The sequence below is a fragment of the Anastrepha obliqua genome, chromosome 3 (genome assembly GCF_027943255.1).
Source record: "Anastrepha obliqua isolate idAnaObli1 chromosome 3, idAnaObli1_1.0, whole genome shotgun sequence".
Taxonomy (NCBI): Eukaryota; Metazoa; Arthropoda; class Insecta; order Diptera; family Tephritidae; genus Anastrepha; species Anastrepha obliqua.
In genome coordinates, this window is record NC_072894.1 from 40361097 (window position 1) to 40374717 (window position 13621).

A 13621-nucleotide genomic window follows, 5' to 3' on the forward strand; every position below is an offset into this window, starting at 1 on the left:
CCGTTCTGCTCCTTCCTCTTTTTTCATGTTTTCTTCAAACATTTTAAACAACTGAGCATCGGACTTCTTTTTGTCATCTATGTATATATTGCTCCAGTGTCGTTTTTTTTTTTTTTTGATATTTGGATGCAGATGAAATGTTTTCTTTTAAATATCCGTGTATAAAAAAAGATATTTACGAGTTAAATAAATATATAGGAGTATAAAATAAAAAAATAAAATTAAAAGCTATCTGGTTAAGGCTATGTCGTCTTCTAAATCCCTGATCTCATTCACAGTTTCTGGGTAAATCGATCTTCTTTCATTGAATATTTCGTCGAGTTCACCGTTTATTAGTTGAAAAAGAGAACAATATTGAAATTGAGGTAAGCAAATACGAAATGCAAAAGCTCGTTATTTTGCATTTTAATTCTTTTTTTTTTGGTAATTTAATTCAAGGTAAACTTGCTCGAAAAATTGCAAATTGTTACTGGTTTTGCGTCTCTGTACTTTTTTGATATTTCTGTCTCTGAGAGCGAATTCTCGGAAATTAAGTTACTGGCAAGTAACTGGATAGTTTTTACATGAACATACCTTGTATCTGCTATTAAAAAGTTTCTAATAAAAACCCATTTGTCGTCGTAGGTTGCTTAAAACTGTAGGTTCTTCCATTTGTGGAGCAACATCAAGACGCACACCACAAATTGGGAGCAGAGCTCGGCCAAATATTCGATCAAAAGGTGGAAGGAAGCGCCAATTATACTATGTACAGCTATGCACATAGCTACTTATATAATTTTTCCATCGCAATTTATTATAAAAAACACACCTCTAAAGAAAATAATTTAAATTTGTTAATCGGATTTTTAATATAGGTACAGTATAAGCACGAAATTCGGCCTCTGACTATTGAAAAATACATCTTATGCCTAGAGATCAGGACTCAGTTATTCATATTGAAAAGAAAAGTCTCTAGAGCCTACTCAAATTATTCAAACGCCACGTAAGCGCACATTTGACAAATGTTGCATCAACAAGTTCTAAAAGGTATTTTTTCTGATGGCTGTCATATCAGCTACTCCACCAAACTCGTCATAAACTGGCGTATCGCTAATGATTTCCGCAGTTTTTGGCTATGCTGTTTTGCTTCATACCACCCAAGGACAAATGCGGAAATATACGTGAATCTGCTAGCTGATTTACTAGTCAAATTTGTTTGGAATCTCAACGGAGATTCTTGGATCTTCTAGCAAGGCAACGCCATATAGCGCGCATTACCAAGGAGCTTTTTTTACCGGCTTTGGAATGGCCAGCGATTATTAAAAACAAAAATTAAACGTTAAGAAATGCATAGCCAAATTTTAATGTGAAGGCGAAAAGTGAAAGTTTTAATAGGCTAAAAAATTGCTTTGATTAAAAAAAAATCGTAATTGCGGTTTTGTTTTTATCTATATAGCAATGTAGTTTATAAAAACTGAGCTTGATTTTTTTGACTTTGTTTGCAAAGAATCTTGTGCATTTTGTCCCACAAGGAATCAATGTTTATATGGAATAAGGTGCGAAATGCCGTCAGAAACTTGCACTTATTTTACTAAAACTTCATGTGCCAAGTTACTGGGCACTCCAAAATTTTCTAAAGTTTCAGATTAAAAAGTACAAAATTTAGATAACAATGTGTTAAACTCAATCCATATGCACTCAGTTGTGTTCACCATTGTATGTTTTCCACTCAGCACATCGATTGAAATTTTGTCAGAAATAATTTTGAGAATAGTCATTGATGCTCTCAAAACTCTAGTTATAGGCCAATAGGCTAATCGTTTCTGCGGTTAAAATATTCTAATGAATTTTATCCCATAGTCTAAAAGCGGAAGCCATGTCACACGGATACCAGTCGGCAAATCAATAATCGCAACGAATGCGATCGGTGATACCAGCATTAACTTATTATAATATATGCGTGTATGCTCAAGTATTAGTTTGAGAAAAAAGATGGCTGTAGTGCTAGATATCTTGCAAAGAACCTATCAAAATCTCATTACACACACAAATACTCATTTCACATTAAAAAATTATTTTACTGTTTTTTGTTTGTTTCATTCAGTTGTGAGTTACAGGGTGTTAACAAATAATCAATTGTAACAGCTAATTCCATGCAATTTTCGTTTCCGTTCAGACATTTATGATGTTAAAGAAAATGTCGAAGAAATATTCGCCAGTAGTCGTAGCACAGCCCAGGAGCTACAGATCGGCCATAAAATAGTTTTAACCCATTTGCGCAAAAATTTTATACAAAAAAAAAAAAAAAAATAATGGATTTCTTTTTCCCCAAACTAATATATGGACAAGTGTCTAAGCATATGTATCGATGAGTATTTTGGTAGCACAAATTTGATAGTATTTGTTTAACTATCCATTCACCCGCATACTGGGGATTGCGGACATCGTTGATTTTCTGTTATCAATTGAAGAAAAACGCTTCTCAAGCTCATCAAATGCTTATAGAAGCTTATGGTGGACATACTCTAAGTAGAGCACAGTGCTTCAGGTGGTTTGAAAAATTCCGAAGTGGTGATTTTAGCGTGGAGAACGAGGACCGTGGCCGGCCACCGAAAAAGTTTGAGGACGCCGGATTGCAAGCATTCTTGGATGAAGATGATAGTTAAACGCAAAAAATGATGTCAGAGCAGTTGGGAGTTACCCAAAAAATCATTTCCAAATGTTTGAAAGACATGGGCATGATTTTAAAGGTCGGAAGATGGGTGCCGCTTGAACTGACAATGTGACAATGCACCGCCACATCGAACAAGAGCGACCCGGGAATTGGTGAGACGTACGATTTACTCACCAGACTTGGCGCCTTCCGATTATCATTTGTTAGCATCGATGGGCCACGCAATTTCCGAGCAGCGCTTCAATTCTCCCGAAGAAGCCAAAAAATGGCTCGATGATTGGTTTGCGGCCAAAGACGGCCAATTTTTTTGGCGCGGCATCCACAAATTACCTGAGAGATGGGAAAAATGTGTCCCTAGCGTTATTATTTTGATATGTACCCACGCACATTTTAGTAAAATTTAATTTATTTATGAGTTGTTCCATTCCACATTTTTGTAGTCTAAATTACATTTTCTTAAAATGTTCGCGGATAAATAAAGTTCGGTCCGAACCGTATTTGATGTTGGTTCCGAACTTAGGCAATTTTTACTCGCTTAAAACTTACATCTATGTGTGAGGTAGGCGTGGTTACTAACTGATTCGTTATTTTTCAATAGAAACTTATCTTGTATCAGGGGCATTGACCTTCTCGTGTTTCGCAAAAATATCGAAACTTTTGCTCGGATTAAGAGGGGTGCCTTTTATTTGGCAGGATTTGGCAACCCTGGTGTTGCAATCTGGCAACTGACAGCTGTATCGCAAAGTTTGACATTTTTTGGCTTTTACGTACTCAGAACGTTTTTAAATACCAGCGCTGTTTGTGTTGTTTACAGTAACTTAAAAGATTCATCTCGGTCCGAAAATGGAATTAAATCGTGAACATTTTCATGCGATTATTTTTTAAAACTTTCGACGTGGATTAACTCAGCAACATTGCATGGATGAATTTAATTCATTTTTTGGCGATGAAGCTCCATCAAGGACCAGTGTTTATCGATTGTATGGTGAATTCAATCGTGGTCGTAGTTCACTCCAAGACGAATGTCGTGAAGGTCGTCCAAAATCAGTTGTTGTTCCGAAAACCATTGATGCTGTGCGCGAACTGATATTGCAAGATCGTCATGTGACCTATCGTGAGATTGAGACAATCTTAGGCATTAGTGGGACCAGCATACATTCAATATTGCATAAACATTTGACTGTCAAAAAAATTTGTTCGCGTTGGATCCCACACAATTTGTCAATCGCTCAAAAAAAAGGCTCGTGTCGATTGGTCGAGGGAAATGCTCAAAAAATACGATCGCGGGGCTTCGAAACACGTCTATGACATCGTGACAGGTGATGAATCATGGATTTACGCGTATGAGCCCGAAAGTAAACAGCAGTCGACTGTATGGGTGTTTCAAGATGAGCCAAATCCAACAAAAGTTGTTCGCGCACGAAGCACTTCCAAGCAAATGGTCGCCTGTTTTTTCGGAAAAACTGGGCATGTCGCAACCGTACCACTAGAACAACGCAGAACAGTAAATTCTGAGTGGTACACAACTATTTGTTTGCGAGTTGTCTCCCAAGAAATTACCAAAACCAATCGCCAAAGACGGATCACACTTCACCAGGACAATGCGAGCTCTCACACATCGGCTCAAACAACTGCATATTTGAGCACCCAAAACATCGAATTAATGGGTCATTCGCCGTATAGTCCTGACTTGGCGCCGAATGACTTCTTTTTATTCCCGTATGTAAAAAACAAACTGAGAGGTCAACGTTTTTCGACACCTGAAGAAGCGGTTGCGGCATTCAGAATGCATGTTTGGGAGGTACCTCATTCAGAGTGGCAAAACTGCTTCGACAATTGGTTCAAACGCATGCAAAAGTGTATAGATCTTCATGGAGAATATTTTGAAAAACAATAAAGTGATTTTCGATGATTAAAATTTGTTTTTGTTTTTTTCAGATTGACAGAAATTTAGTGTTAACACATACGAGGTGTGTTCAAAAAATAAGATGAAGGTTTACAAATTAGCGGGCTACGTACATTTGATTTTCAATTATTATTTTTTTATGTTGTTAAACTCGTCTCGTTGTTAGCAATATTCCACGTTTCGTTTGTTTGTGAGAAGCATAAATAAGGCAAGTGTTTTGCGTGTTCGACGATTTTCTGCTATCGAAAAAAAAATTTTTAACACACCTCGTAAAAAGTGGACGTGTTTTTTCCGATAGTAAAATATTTATGCCGGATCTAAGTACGGTGTACTTAGCTTGGGTTGTGTGTACTAAGTTTCATTATTGATTAATTAATTATTAATTTTTGCTCGAGCTATCGCGTGTCCGTACCGACGGTTGGAGGACAGACATGGCTATATCCACTCTTCTCATCATTCAATATCTATTCTAAATCCTCTATGCAATTGCATAACATATAGTACACTTGCAACATTCGTTCATAAATTTCGTTTGCTTTTAAGCCTTCTAAAAATAAAAACTCAATCACTGCACGAAACTTGATTTTTCCATTGTTGAAAATACTGTGACACGTCGATACTAAATGGCTTGCAAACAAAGAATGAATTGTCAGATTGAAATGAAACTTCACATACACTCATATGAAGAGTGTACCAACGTATGTAACAAAAGAAAGGCTAGTAGCAACGTCCTCTCTTATCGAACCGCAAAACTTATTGAACAACCTAGTATGTTAAATGCTTTGTTGTCCAATTTGCATGGTTTGAGTTTGATTGCGCCTCTTAATAAGCAACTCTATCCTTTAAACTCTCACTATTTCTTTGATTTTGCGTGCTTTTCCTTTTGTTTTTACTCTTATTTTGCCAGTCTTCGATGAATTGTGTTGTATTTGTAGGATAAACAATCAATCATACCTGTAGTACTAGTCTGTTCGAGTAGATGTGTAAGGGTTCCAACCTCACCCTTTGTCTGCAATACTTGTACTTATGCAAATTTCATCACCAAAGCCAAGCAATGTCAAACAATGTACGATTATGTAGGTATGTCCTATAGCCCAGCCTGAGTGGTCATTAACTTTGCATCTATATTCAGTTTGTAACATTCAATTGTGAGCCGAGCGCCAGTATTGCTTACAAATGAATAACTTTAGATGTTTACGTATGAATAAGAGTAGTTGCCAGGCCAAATGTCATGGTTACTAACGGCCACTTCGATTGTCAATTCACAACCAAGTAGAGGACTCATCCTGTAACTTTTTTGTTGTTTACCATTCTGCTCTGCTTTCTTTCTTTCTGATTCTACAGACATACGAGTATATACGTATAGGTGTTTGTATATTGGCTAAATTTACATAAAAAATCTACACCATCATTGAATCATCGAATATCAATAAAGTATAAAAAAATGTATCAAAGTGTAAAGAATATCACGCATCACAAGTGATATATATTTTAAGGGAAAACGGCCAGTTTTGTGATGGCACCAGAGGCACTAAGCAAAAAAGCAAAGTTGTCGAAATCGTAGATGTGAAAAAATGTTTTCTTCTATTTGCATAATAATTCTCAGATATAGGTCTAGATGTGCATCGCTATAAATACATATATATGTGTGTATGTATGATGTGCCCAAAAGTCAAGCGGCATATCGGTAACAATTTGTGCAATCCCACTAATATTATTCCAAAATATTTATTTAGCCACAATTTCAATACAACTTGTCTTCATCGTGGCGGTTACCTACATTTTATAAAAATCAATTACTCGCTTTTGCTTGGCCATAATGTTACGTTAAGATAATTATTTATTTAGCTATAAATTCTTGTTCGCAGGTAAGCGATTGATGGCTAGTGATTGGCTTGACATCTCAATTCGTTGCAGCTCGGTTGCAAGTGTGGTCGGTTGGATCGGAATAAGTCTTTCATATTGAAATATGTATTTCATAAAGTATTTCGTTGGTATTGTTTTAATTCATACTCAATTCTCTTACGCCCGCTTAAATCACATTCAAATCGGCGCTAATCTAACAGAGTTTATGCAATTGCAACGCCAAAGGCGCAACTTAATTTTTAATGGCAATGGACTAGTTAAGGTAATGAATTCTAAAGAACAGCCGAAAAAGTGACAATATAATAGTAAATTGTTTCAAAAGATTACAAAGCATAGTTTCTCAAACGCAAACTTTTTATATAATATTAGTGTGCTTTAGAATATTCACGACAGTTTACGTTGAAGAATCCGCGAATTTGTAGGAGGTGACTTCGCTAGAGGAACAACAATATTGACATGTATTTTGTTTTTGCCATTTGGCAGGTAGTTGATTTGCGAAAATTTCAATTAAAATATAAATAAACAAATAAGCCAACAACAAAGAAGAGTATTAGTAATCAGAATATCGTATATAAACCACAAAAAAAAAATATTATGCTAAATCGCTAGTTCGCACTCCCCTATGTGGTTTTGGCTGGATTCAAGATTTCTTCCTCGCTATCTGTTATGCATGCAGTCATGGCAAAAGAATAATAAAAAAGTGGTCGAGTGTATTTAGTACCTTTCTATCATTCCTGGACACTGTCTGGTCTCCTGAGTGTATTGTAGTGTGGGTTCGTTAATAGAGAACTCGGCTTCGTATTACCTCAAAAATGAGCACCTGCTATAGGAGTTATTCTTTTCTGGAATACTCAATCCTCTTTTACCTCCATATTCGCCCTGATAGTTTGTCTAGTTCTTAGGCTTTGTCCTTCCTAAAAATTTATACAGTGTCCACCTTAGCGAAGGTAATTGTTTTTTTTTCTCAAAATCGACAAAGTGTGCACCAATTGCTTACGCGGGTCTTCTCCAATGTTTATTATGTAGCCATAGTCGATGGTAAATTTATGTAATTTCAAGCTACATTGAAAAAGTACAAACAAAAATATTCACGGAGGTTTTTAGTTTTTCCGACAAAACGATAGTGGCAACTAATTCCGCACAGGGCTGGTTGGCGCAGCCTGCAGGTTCTTCTTTCTTGTGTATTATGCAGATCGCATTCAAACTCCCATCAGCAGGTATTGCGGTCAACTATCATATGCGTCTACTCAATTGCGGTTGACTCTTCCAGACTATGATGGGGTTAAGCGTTGACAGGGATAGATCAGCTAAAGCGCCTCCCTTAATATGTGGTGATCGGAGGTATTCAGCCCAATTCTAAAATTTTTTGTTATTAAGATTTGTTTAAAATTGTGAACTTCTAAATATAAATAAAATTTCTATTTATGACTGGTATTTTAAATGCCGAAGAGTTGTTTGGAAACGCGCTGCAGTCTCCTCAATCTGATCAACTCTAACTGAACACCATTGAAAAGAGCTCAGCTTGGATAGAAATTGGCTTATTTAGCAATATAAGAAAAAACGGCACATCCAAAGTGCTGTTGAGTAGCGCTAGTCCTTAATTGGACTGATGGACAAATGCGAACAAGATCTGGGTCCTTAGAAAATTACGCCACTTCAAGTCAAATTTGATTAGAATAAAGTTGAGAATTCGAGTATTGAGAGAGTATTGCTAGAGATCTTTAGCTCATAAAATTTTTTAGCGTTCATTTACGTGGTAGGTCTAAACATTTCTGGATAAAACTATTGATGTGAGTAGCGGAGTCACTCTTATGAGTAGAGCTTTGAATGTGTGAGTACATCTCTCTTTCGTCAAAATACTTTTTCAGCGCGTCATTCTACTGGTAGCGGTATTTGCCGTCACTAACCCACATTAGAAATGTAATAATGCCTGAGTTAATCATTTTGCTCGAACCGATAAGGCGAGTTGAAAATGAATATTTGTGGATTTGATTTCAATAACATAGTGGCATAATCTGATAGGGATCTTGTCATCTCGGCTTTCCTAATGCCAAACCTTATATTGATGGTGACTTTTTATACTGATGAACGGAATATTCCAGGTTCAGACTTAGCTTGACATTTGAACCTTTATGTAAGAGCTGTGCAAATTTCAATGGATTCAAAAGAATTAATTTTTATATTATTAACTGATTCTATTGGGAACGTACATATCTGCGGATATATAATATTATTTTTTTATTCGGCTTGGACTGAATAACAACAAAAAAAGGAAATTTTTTCAATAAAAATCAGGACTAAAATTTCATTCAAGGGAAAATAAAGTATTTTTGCTTTTTATTTACCACTTTTTTCAGATTGATGCCGGTCCAATAGCTTCGATAAATGTAGATGATCCCGTCGATTGGCGTTCCATAGTTTCTATAAATAATATCCAAGGTGGCTTCTACCCTTTACCATATGAGCCACTCTATCCTTGGGATAAATGGGAGGACATTTTTGCACGTTCTTTGAAAAATTTACTTCCAGGGTCTACCTATGAAACAGATGATTCACGAAAATTTGCTTACGCAGCTATAGAAGCACTGATGCAGCTACAGCATGGTAATGGACATAAATGTTTGCTGCGTTCCATTTGTAAAAATGCTCAAGTAGATGAGCATGTGGGAATATTTTCGGAGATAATGGATGTTGTTTTAAGGTAAAAAGTCAAAGCCTTTAGAGTTTTTAGCTTAAAATACTTAATTTAAAATTTTACTTTTTAAAGCCCTGGAAGAGAAGATATCGATGTTGCTTACATGGAAGCTTTTCAAGCTGGAAAATCGGGTGCAGATTGCTTACGTTTATATGCTGAATGTCGAGTTAGTTCTAATTTTTTAGACCAATATTTGGATTACGTATAAATAGAAATATCGTGCAAACTCATTCAAGAAAAAAATAAATTATGTACAAAATTAATGGTGCTTTTATGCTCGCTTAAGTTTAGCTCTTCTAATGAATAAATTTATGGAAAAGTGACCCAAAATTAAGGCATCAGAAGTGATCTTAGAAAAGTTTATTTATAGTTGACTAGTTTTTAAGCATCGATGATATTGACATCATCGGCCTTAACAACCGCGCTGTTAGTTCTGCCTTCTCCAAACTGGATAAAGAGGCAAAGCGAATGGGTTTGGTGGTGAACGAGGACAAAACGAAGTACCTCCTGTCTTCAAACAAACAGTCGGCGCACTCGCGTATCGGCACCCACGTCACTGTTGACAGTTATAATTTTGAGGTTGTAAAAGACTTCGTGTATTTAGGAACCAGCATTAACACCGATAACAATGTCAGCCTTGAAATCCAACGTAGAATCTCTCTTGCCAACAAGTGCTACTTTGGACTAAGTAGGCAATTGAGCAGTAAAGTCCTCTCTCGACGAACAAAACTAACACTATACAAGACTCTCATCATGCCCGTCCTAACGTATGGCGCAGAAGCTTGGACGATGACAACATCCGATGAAGCGACGCTTGGAGTGTTCGAGAGAAAGATTCTGCGTAAGATTTTTGGACCTTTGCACGTTGGCAATGGCGAATATCGCAGACGATGGAACGATGAGCTGTATGAGCTTTACGACGACATAGACATAGCGCAGCGAATAAAGATCCAGCGGCTTCGTTGGCTGGGTCATGTCGTCCGAATGGATACAAACGCTCCGGCTTTGAAAGTATTCGATGCGGTACCAGCTGGTGGTAGCAGAGGAAGAGGAAGGCCTCCTCTGCGTTGGAAAGATCAGGTGGAGAAGGACTTGGCTTCACTTGGTGTGTCCAATTGGCGCCGGTTAGCACGAGAAAGAAACGACTGGCGCGCTTTGTTAATCTCGGCCAAAATCGCATAAGCGGTTATAGCGCCAATTAAGAAGAAGTTTTCAAGCAACTCACTTAGGTAAGTATATAAGGACCTAAAAAAAAACTCAAAATGTAATTCCTTATTCAATTTAATTCTTGTTAGTCCTTCATTTTTATTTCTGTTTCTATTTTTTCACACTGTCATCGAGTTTCTTTACAACAAGTCTGACGTAATAATAATTGTATAAATATTCATTTTATCATTGTCTTGCTTTCCATTTTTATGCTTTTTCACGAGCGAATTTGTCGTACAACGCCTTTCTCAGTGGAACAGAATAATGATAGAAAACGTTTTTTCTAATAGCGGCCGCCCCTCGGCTGGCAATGGCAAACCTCCGAGTGCATTTCTGTCATGGGAAAGCTTTTCATAAAAAAACAATTGCTGTTCGGAGTCGGCCCCTCCATTTGTGGAACAACATGAAAGCGCACTCCAAATAGGAAGAGGAGCTCGGCCAAACACCTAACAGAAGTGTAGGCGCCAATTAATTGTATTATTTTATAGGGATAATAACTGATCTATGTTAAGAGACATTGTAGCACTTGTGGAACAGCCTTTAGTAAGTCTAATTCTTTTTAACATATTTTTAGTTGATTTACCTTATTCACTTATGTTAACACATTTAATGCGGGGAGAGTATTATTACCTTTTAAGGCTACTGTTCGCAATCTGCGGGAGAGGCATTTTCACTCTAAGCGTTTTATTGGACTAAACGTGCCGGTATGTACTTACTAAAATGTCCACAATATTCATAAAAGGTGTCAAACCTGCCGGACACGGCAGGGCCGGGAACATAAACCCTGACGCAAAGTACTCCCACATCTAAATTCGGCCCACCAGAGGTAAACTACCCCTTAAGCTCAGTAGTGCGATTTACTAACACATTTTAACGATAATCGTATTGTTATCCCTCCTTACCACAATTTTAACGATTTTGCTATTTGGCAACCCGTTTCATAACGAAAAATGATAAGACAAAATGAGCTGCTTGGTTACAATAACATGTCGATTATCGCATACTAAACGACAGCAATTTTGTTGTGGTTAAACTAAATGAGAAAACCAGAATTAATACATAGTTTGAATTAAAATTTTGAAATTAAATTAATATAACTTGTTAAAAAAACTCGAATATATTCTTTGAGTATTTGGCTTATGACATCCAGCGAGGGGTGTTCTAAAAATTATTCCTGTTAAGTTCAGACTTGACTGAGGACTTAACTTCTCAGAGTGACAGTCATATTAGGAGTTCAGAAAAATCGCGATTTTGACTGAAAAACAGGTAAATCTTGCAATCCTCAAGCTAATTGAATTCTGGATTCTGCCTTTATATTACTAGGTTCGAGCTACACTACGAGTTTTGCATCTGGATGTTATTAACGACCCGTAGATGAGCAATGGGAAATATCCATGAATCATTCGTCCATTAGCCGAAGCATACATTGTAAAAGACGCAAAGGTGAGACCGAGTGGAGCGGCAAGCGGCAAAAGAAATTATTGATTGAGTTGCTTCTTTTAGAAGCTGTCGATGATATCCTAAAGCAACATATATACAAAAGTGTTATGTAAATTTTATTTCCAAATAAATAATTATTTTATTTTACTTACCTTGTGCAAATATAATCGAAAAAACATTTAAAATTTAATTTAACTGCTTGGCTAGGTTTTTTTTTAGTTATTCTTCTTCGCGTTATTCGCTCATTTAGATATTTAGTTTGACAAAGATGCCACTCTCTGTCAGTTTGAATAAAAAGAAGACGGCAGCTGTTTAGTGTTAGTTAGTAGAAGTTTGTGAATAGCAAAATCGTTAGTGGAAGCGGCAAATACTGTAGACAAAAATAACAATTCTCCAATTGTTAAAAATTAGTGAATCGCACTACAGGGCTACTAAAGATACATTGCAATTTAAAGTAGAATTGCTTAAATACAATGCACAGTTAAGGACATTTGTAATATTTAATTAGAGCCATTTGTCTCTACTCTACTTCGCTAAATTCTTGTATTAGCCTTTATTTTCCTTCAAATCTTGCCTTTCATGAATAATAGAACTTTTTTATTTATTATAATAAATTTTAGATGTTAAATTCAAGCTGCATCAACTTTTAATTTTGTATGCACCTAAAATTAAATATAGAAATAAATATTTTTAATGGAAATGGAAAGAGTACGCATTTTTGAACGTCACATTACAAGACTCTAAGCAATGTAAGTATTTAACCATTTCTTAGCTCAAATTTGTTTAGAAAAAATATATCAAACAAAATTCTAAATAGTAAAATATTCCAAATAAAAAATGCAAAATAAAATGCATTGATGAATTCCTCAAGGATAACGTAATTTGCTTCTTAAATAAAATGATTTATTTAGAAAATGAGCACATCAAAATATATGAATATTAGAAAATAAAAGGAAATAAAAAAATTCTTTTAATCGAACTTTATTTTCCACTTATGGAGGAAAGAGTTTGAATTTAGTTTGGGGGAAAAGAAATCGATTATTTTCTCGGTAGATCTCGTAAAGAATCGATCAAAATATTTAAAGTTTGTGTGTTACACTGAAAAAATTCTTTAGCTGTTTTTAGTTTATGCCATTCAGTTGTGAATTACAGGGTGCTAACAATGAAAGTCAACAAAAAAAAAAAAAAAAAAAAGTATATCATTTGGCGTTTTTGCGTAATATTAAAATTAAAGAATACATTTGTATAAAAATAAATGTCTTCCAGTAAAAATAATCAACAATATGTGCATGCTATTGTGGTTCCTAGTCCTAATATTACCGGCCGCCGAACAATGGAGATTTTTCGATAAATTTGCGAATAATAATTTGTTTCTTAAAATGCTCTTTAACTATTTTGGAAGATAGACAATCTCTTCCGAATATAAATTTTTTTTATTATATTAAAACACACCTGTATGCAGCAAGAATCCGCATAAACTCTATGCAGTCAAAACATGAATAATTAATTTTTGCGTTGGTTTATCTTTATAGAAAATACGTAAAATTGCCATTTTTCATAAAATAACAGTAGAAACATTCGATTTCTGTAACAGTATAAAAAATAAGCATTGCATGCAAGGATGATAGATACCAGGTTTGCTTGTTGTTGATGTTGTTGTAGCAGCATAAACATTCCCCGTGCATATACGAGGAATGCTGCTGAAGTGACAGTCCTTCGCCGGATATAAATCCGGGTCGTTCCGGTTACGTAGAACCGACTGTCGTGGGAAGGTTTGCTCGTTAGGTATGGTGGAAACAAATTTTTTAAGGGGAACTTTCGATTCTACGTCATTAAGCTAAAGCTAAATTTTGTG

The 13621-nt window shown here is 35.8% G+C and overlaps 1 protein-coding gene across 1 annotated transcript; it reads left to right on the forward strand.

Moving 5' to 3' along the window:
- The first annotated feature begins 6528 nt into the window (after positions 1-6528).
- On the forward strand, positions 6529-9356 carry LOC129242936 (uncharacterized). The gene is made up of 3 exons (XM_054879886.1): positions 6529-6687; positions 8783-9126; positions 9193-9356. The coding sequence occupies exons 1-3, from the start codon at positions 6529-6531 to the stop codon at positions 9326-9328; spliced, it is 639 nt and encodes a 212-aa protein (XP_054735861.1). The 3' UTR covers positions 9329-9356.
- Positions 9357-13621: the final 4265 nt, after the last annotated feature.

Excerpts from the sequence above, each read along its gene's own strand:
- LOC129242936 (XM_054879886.1), top strand. The coding sequence starts at position 6,529 with ATGTATTTCATAAAGTATTTCGTTGGTATTGTTTTAATTCATACTCAA. Across the intron at positions 6,688-8,782 it reads ATGGCAATGGACTAGTTAAG|ATTGATGCCGGTCCAATAGC; the intron begins GTAATGAATTCT and ends CACTTTTTTCAG. Across the intron at positions 9,127-9,192 it reads ATAATGGATGTTGTTTTAAG|CCCTGGAAGAGAAGATATCG; the intron begins GTAAAAAGTCAA and ends TACTTTTTAAAG.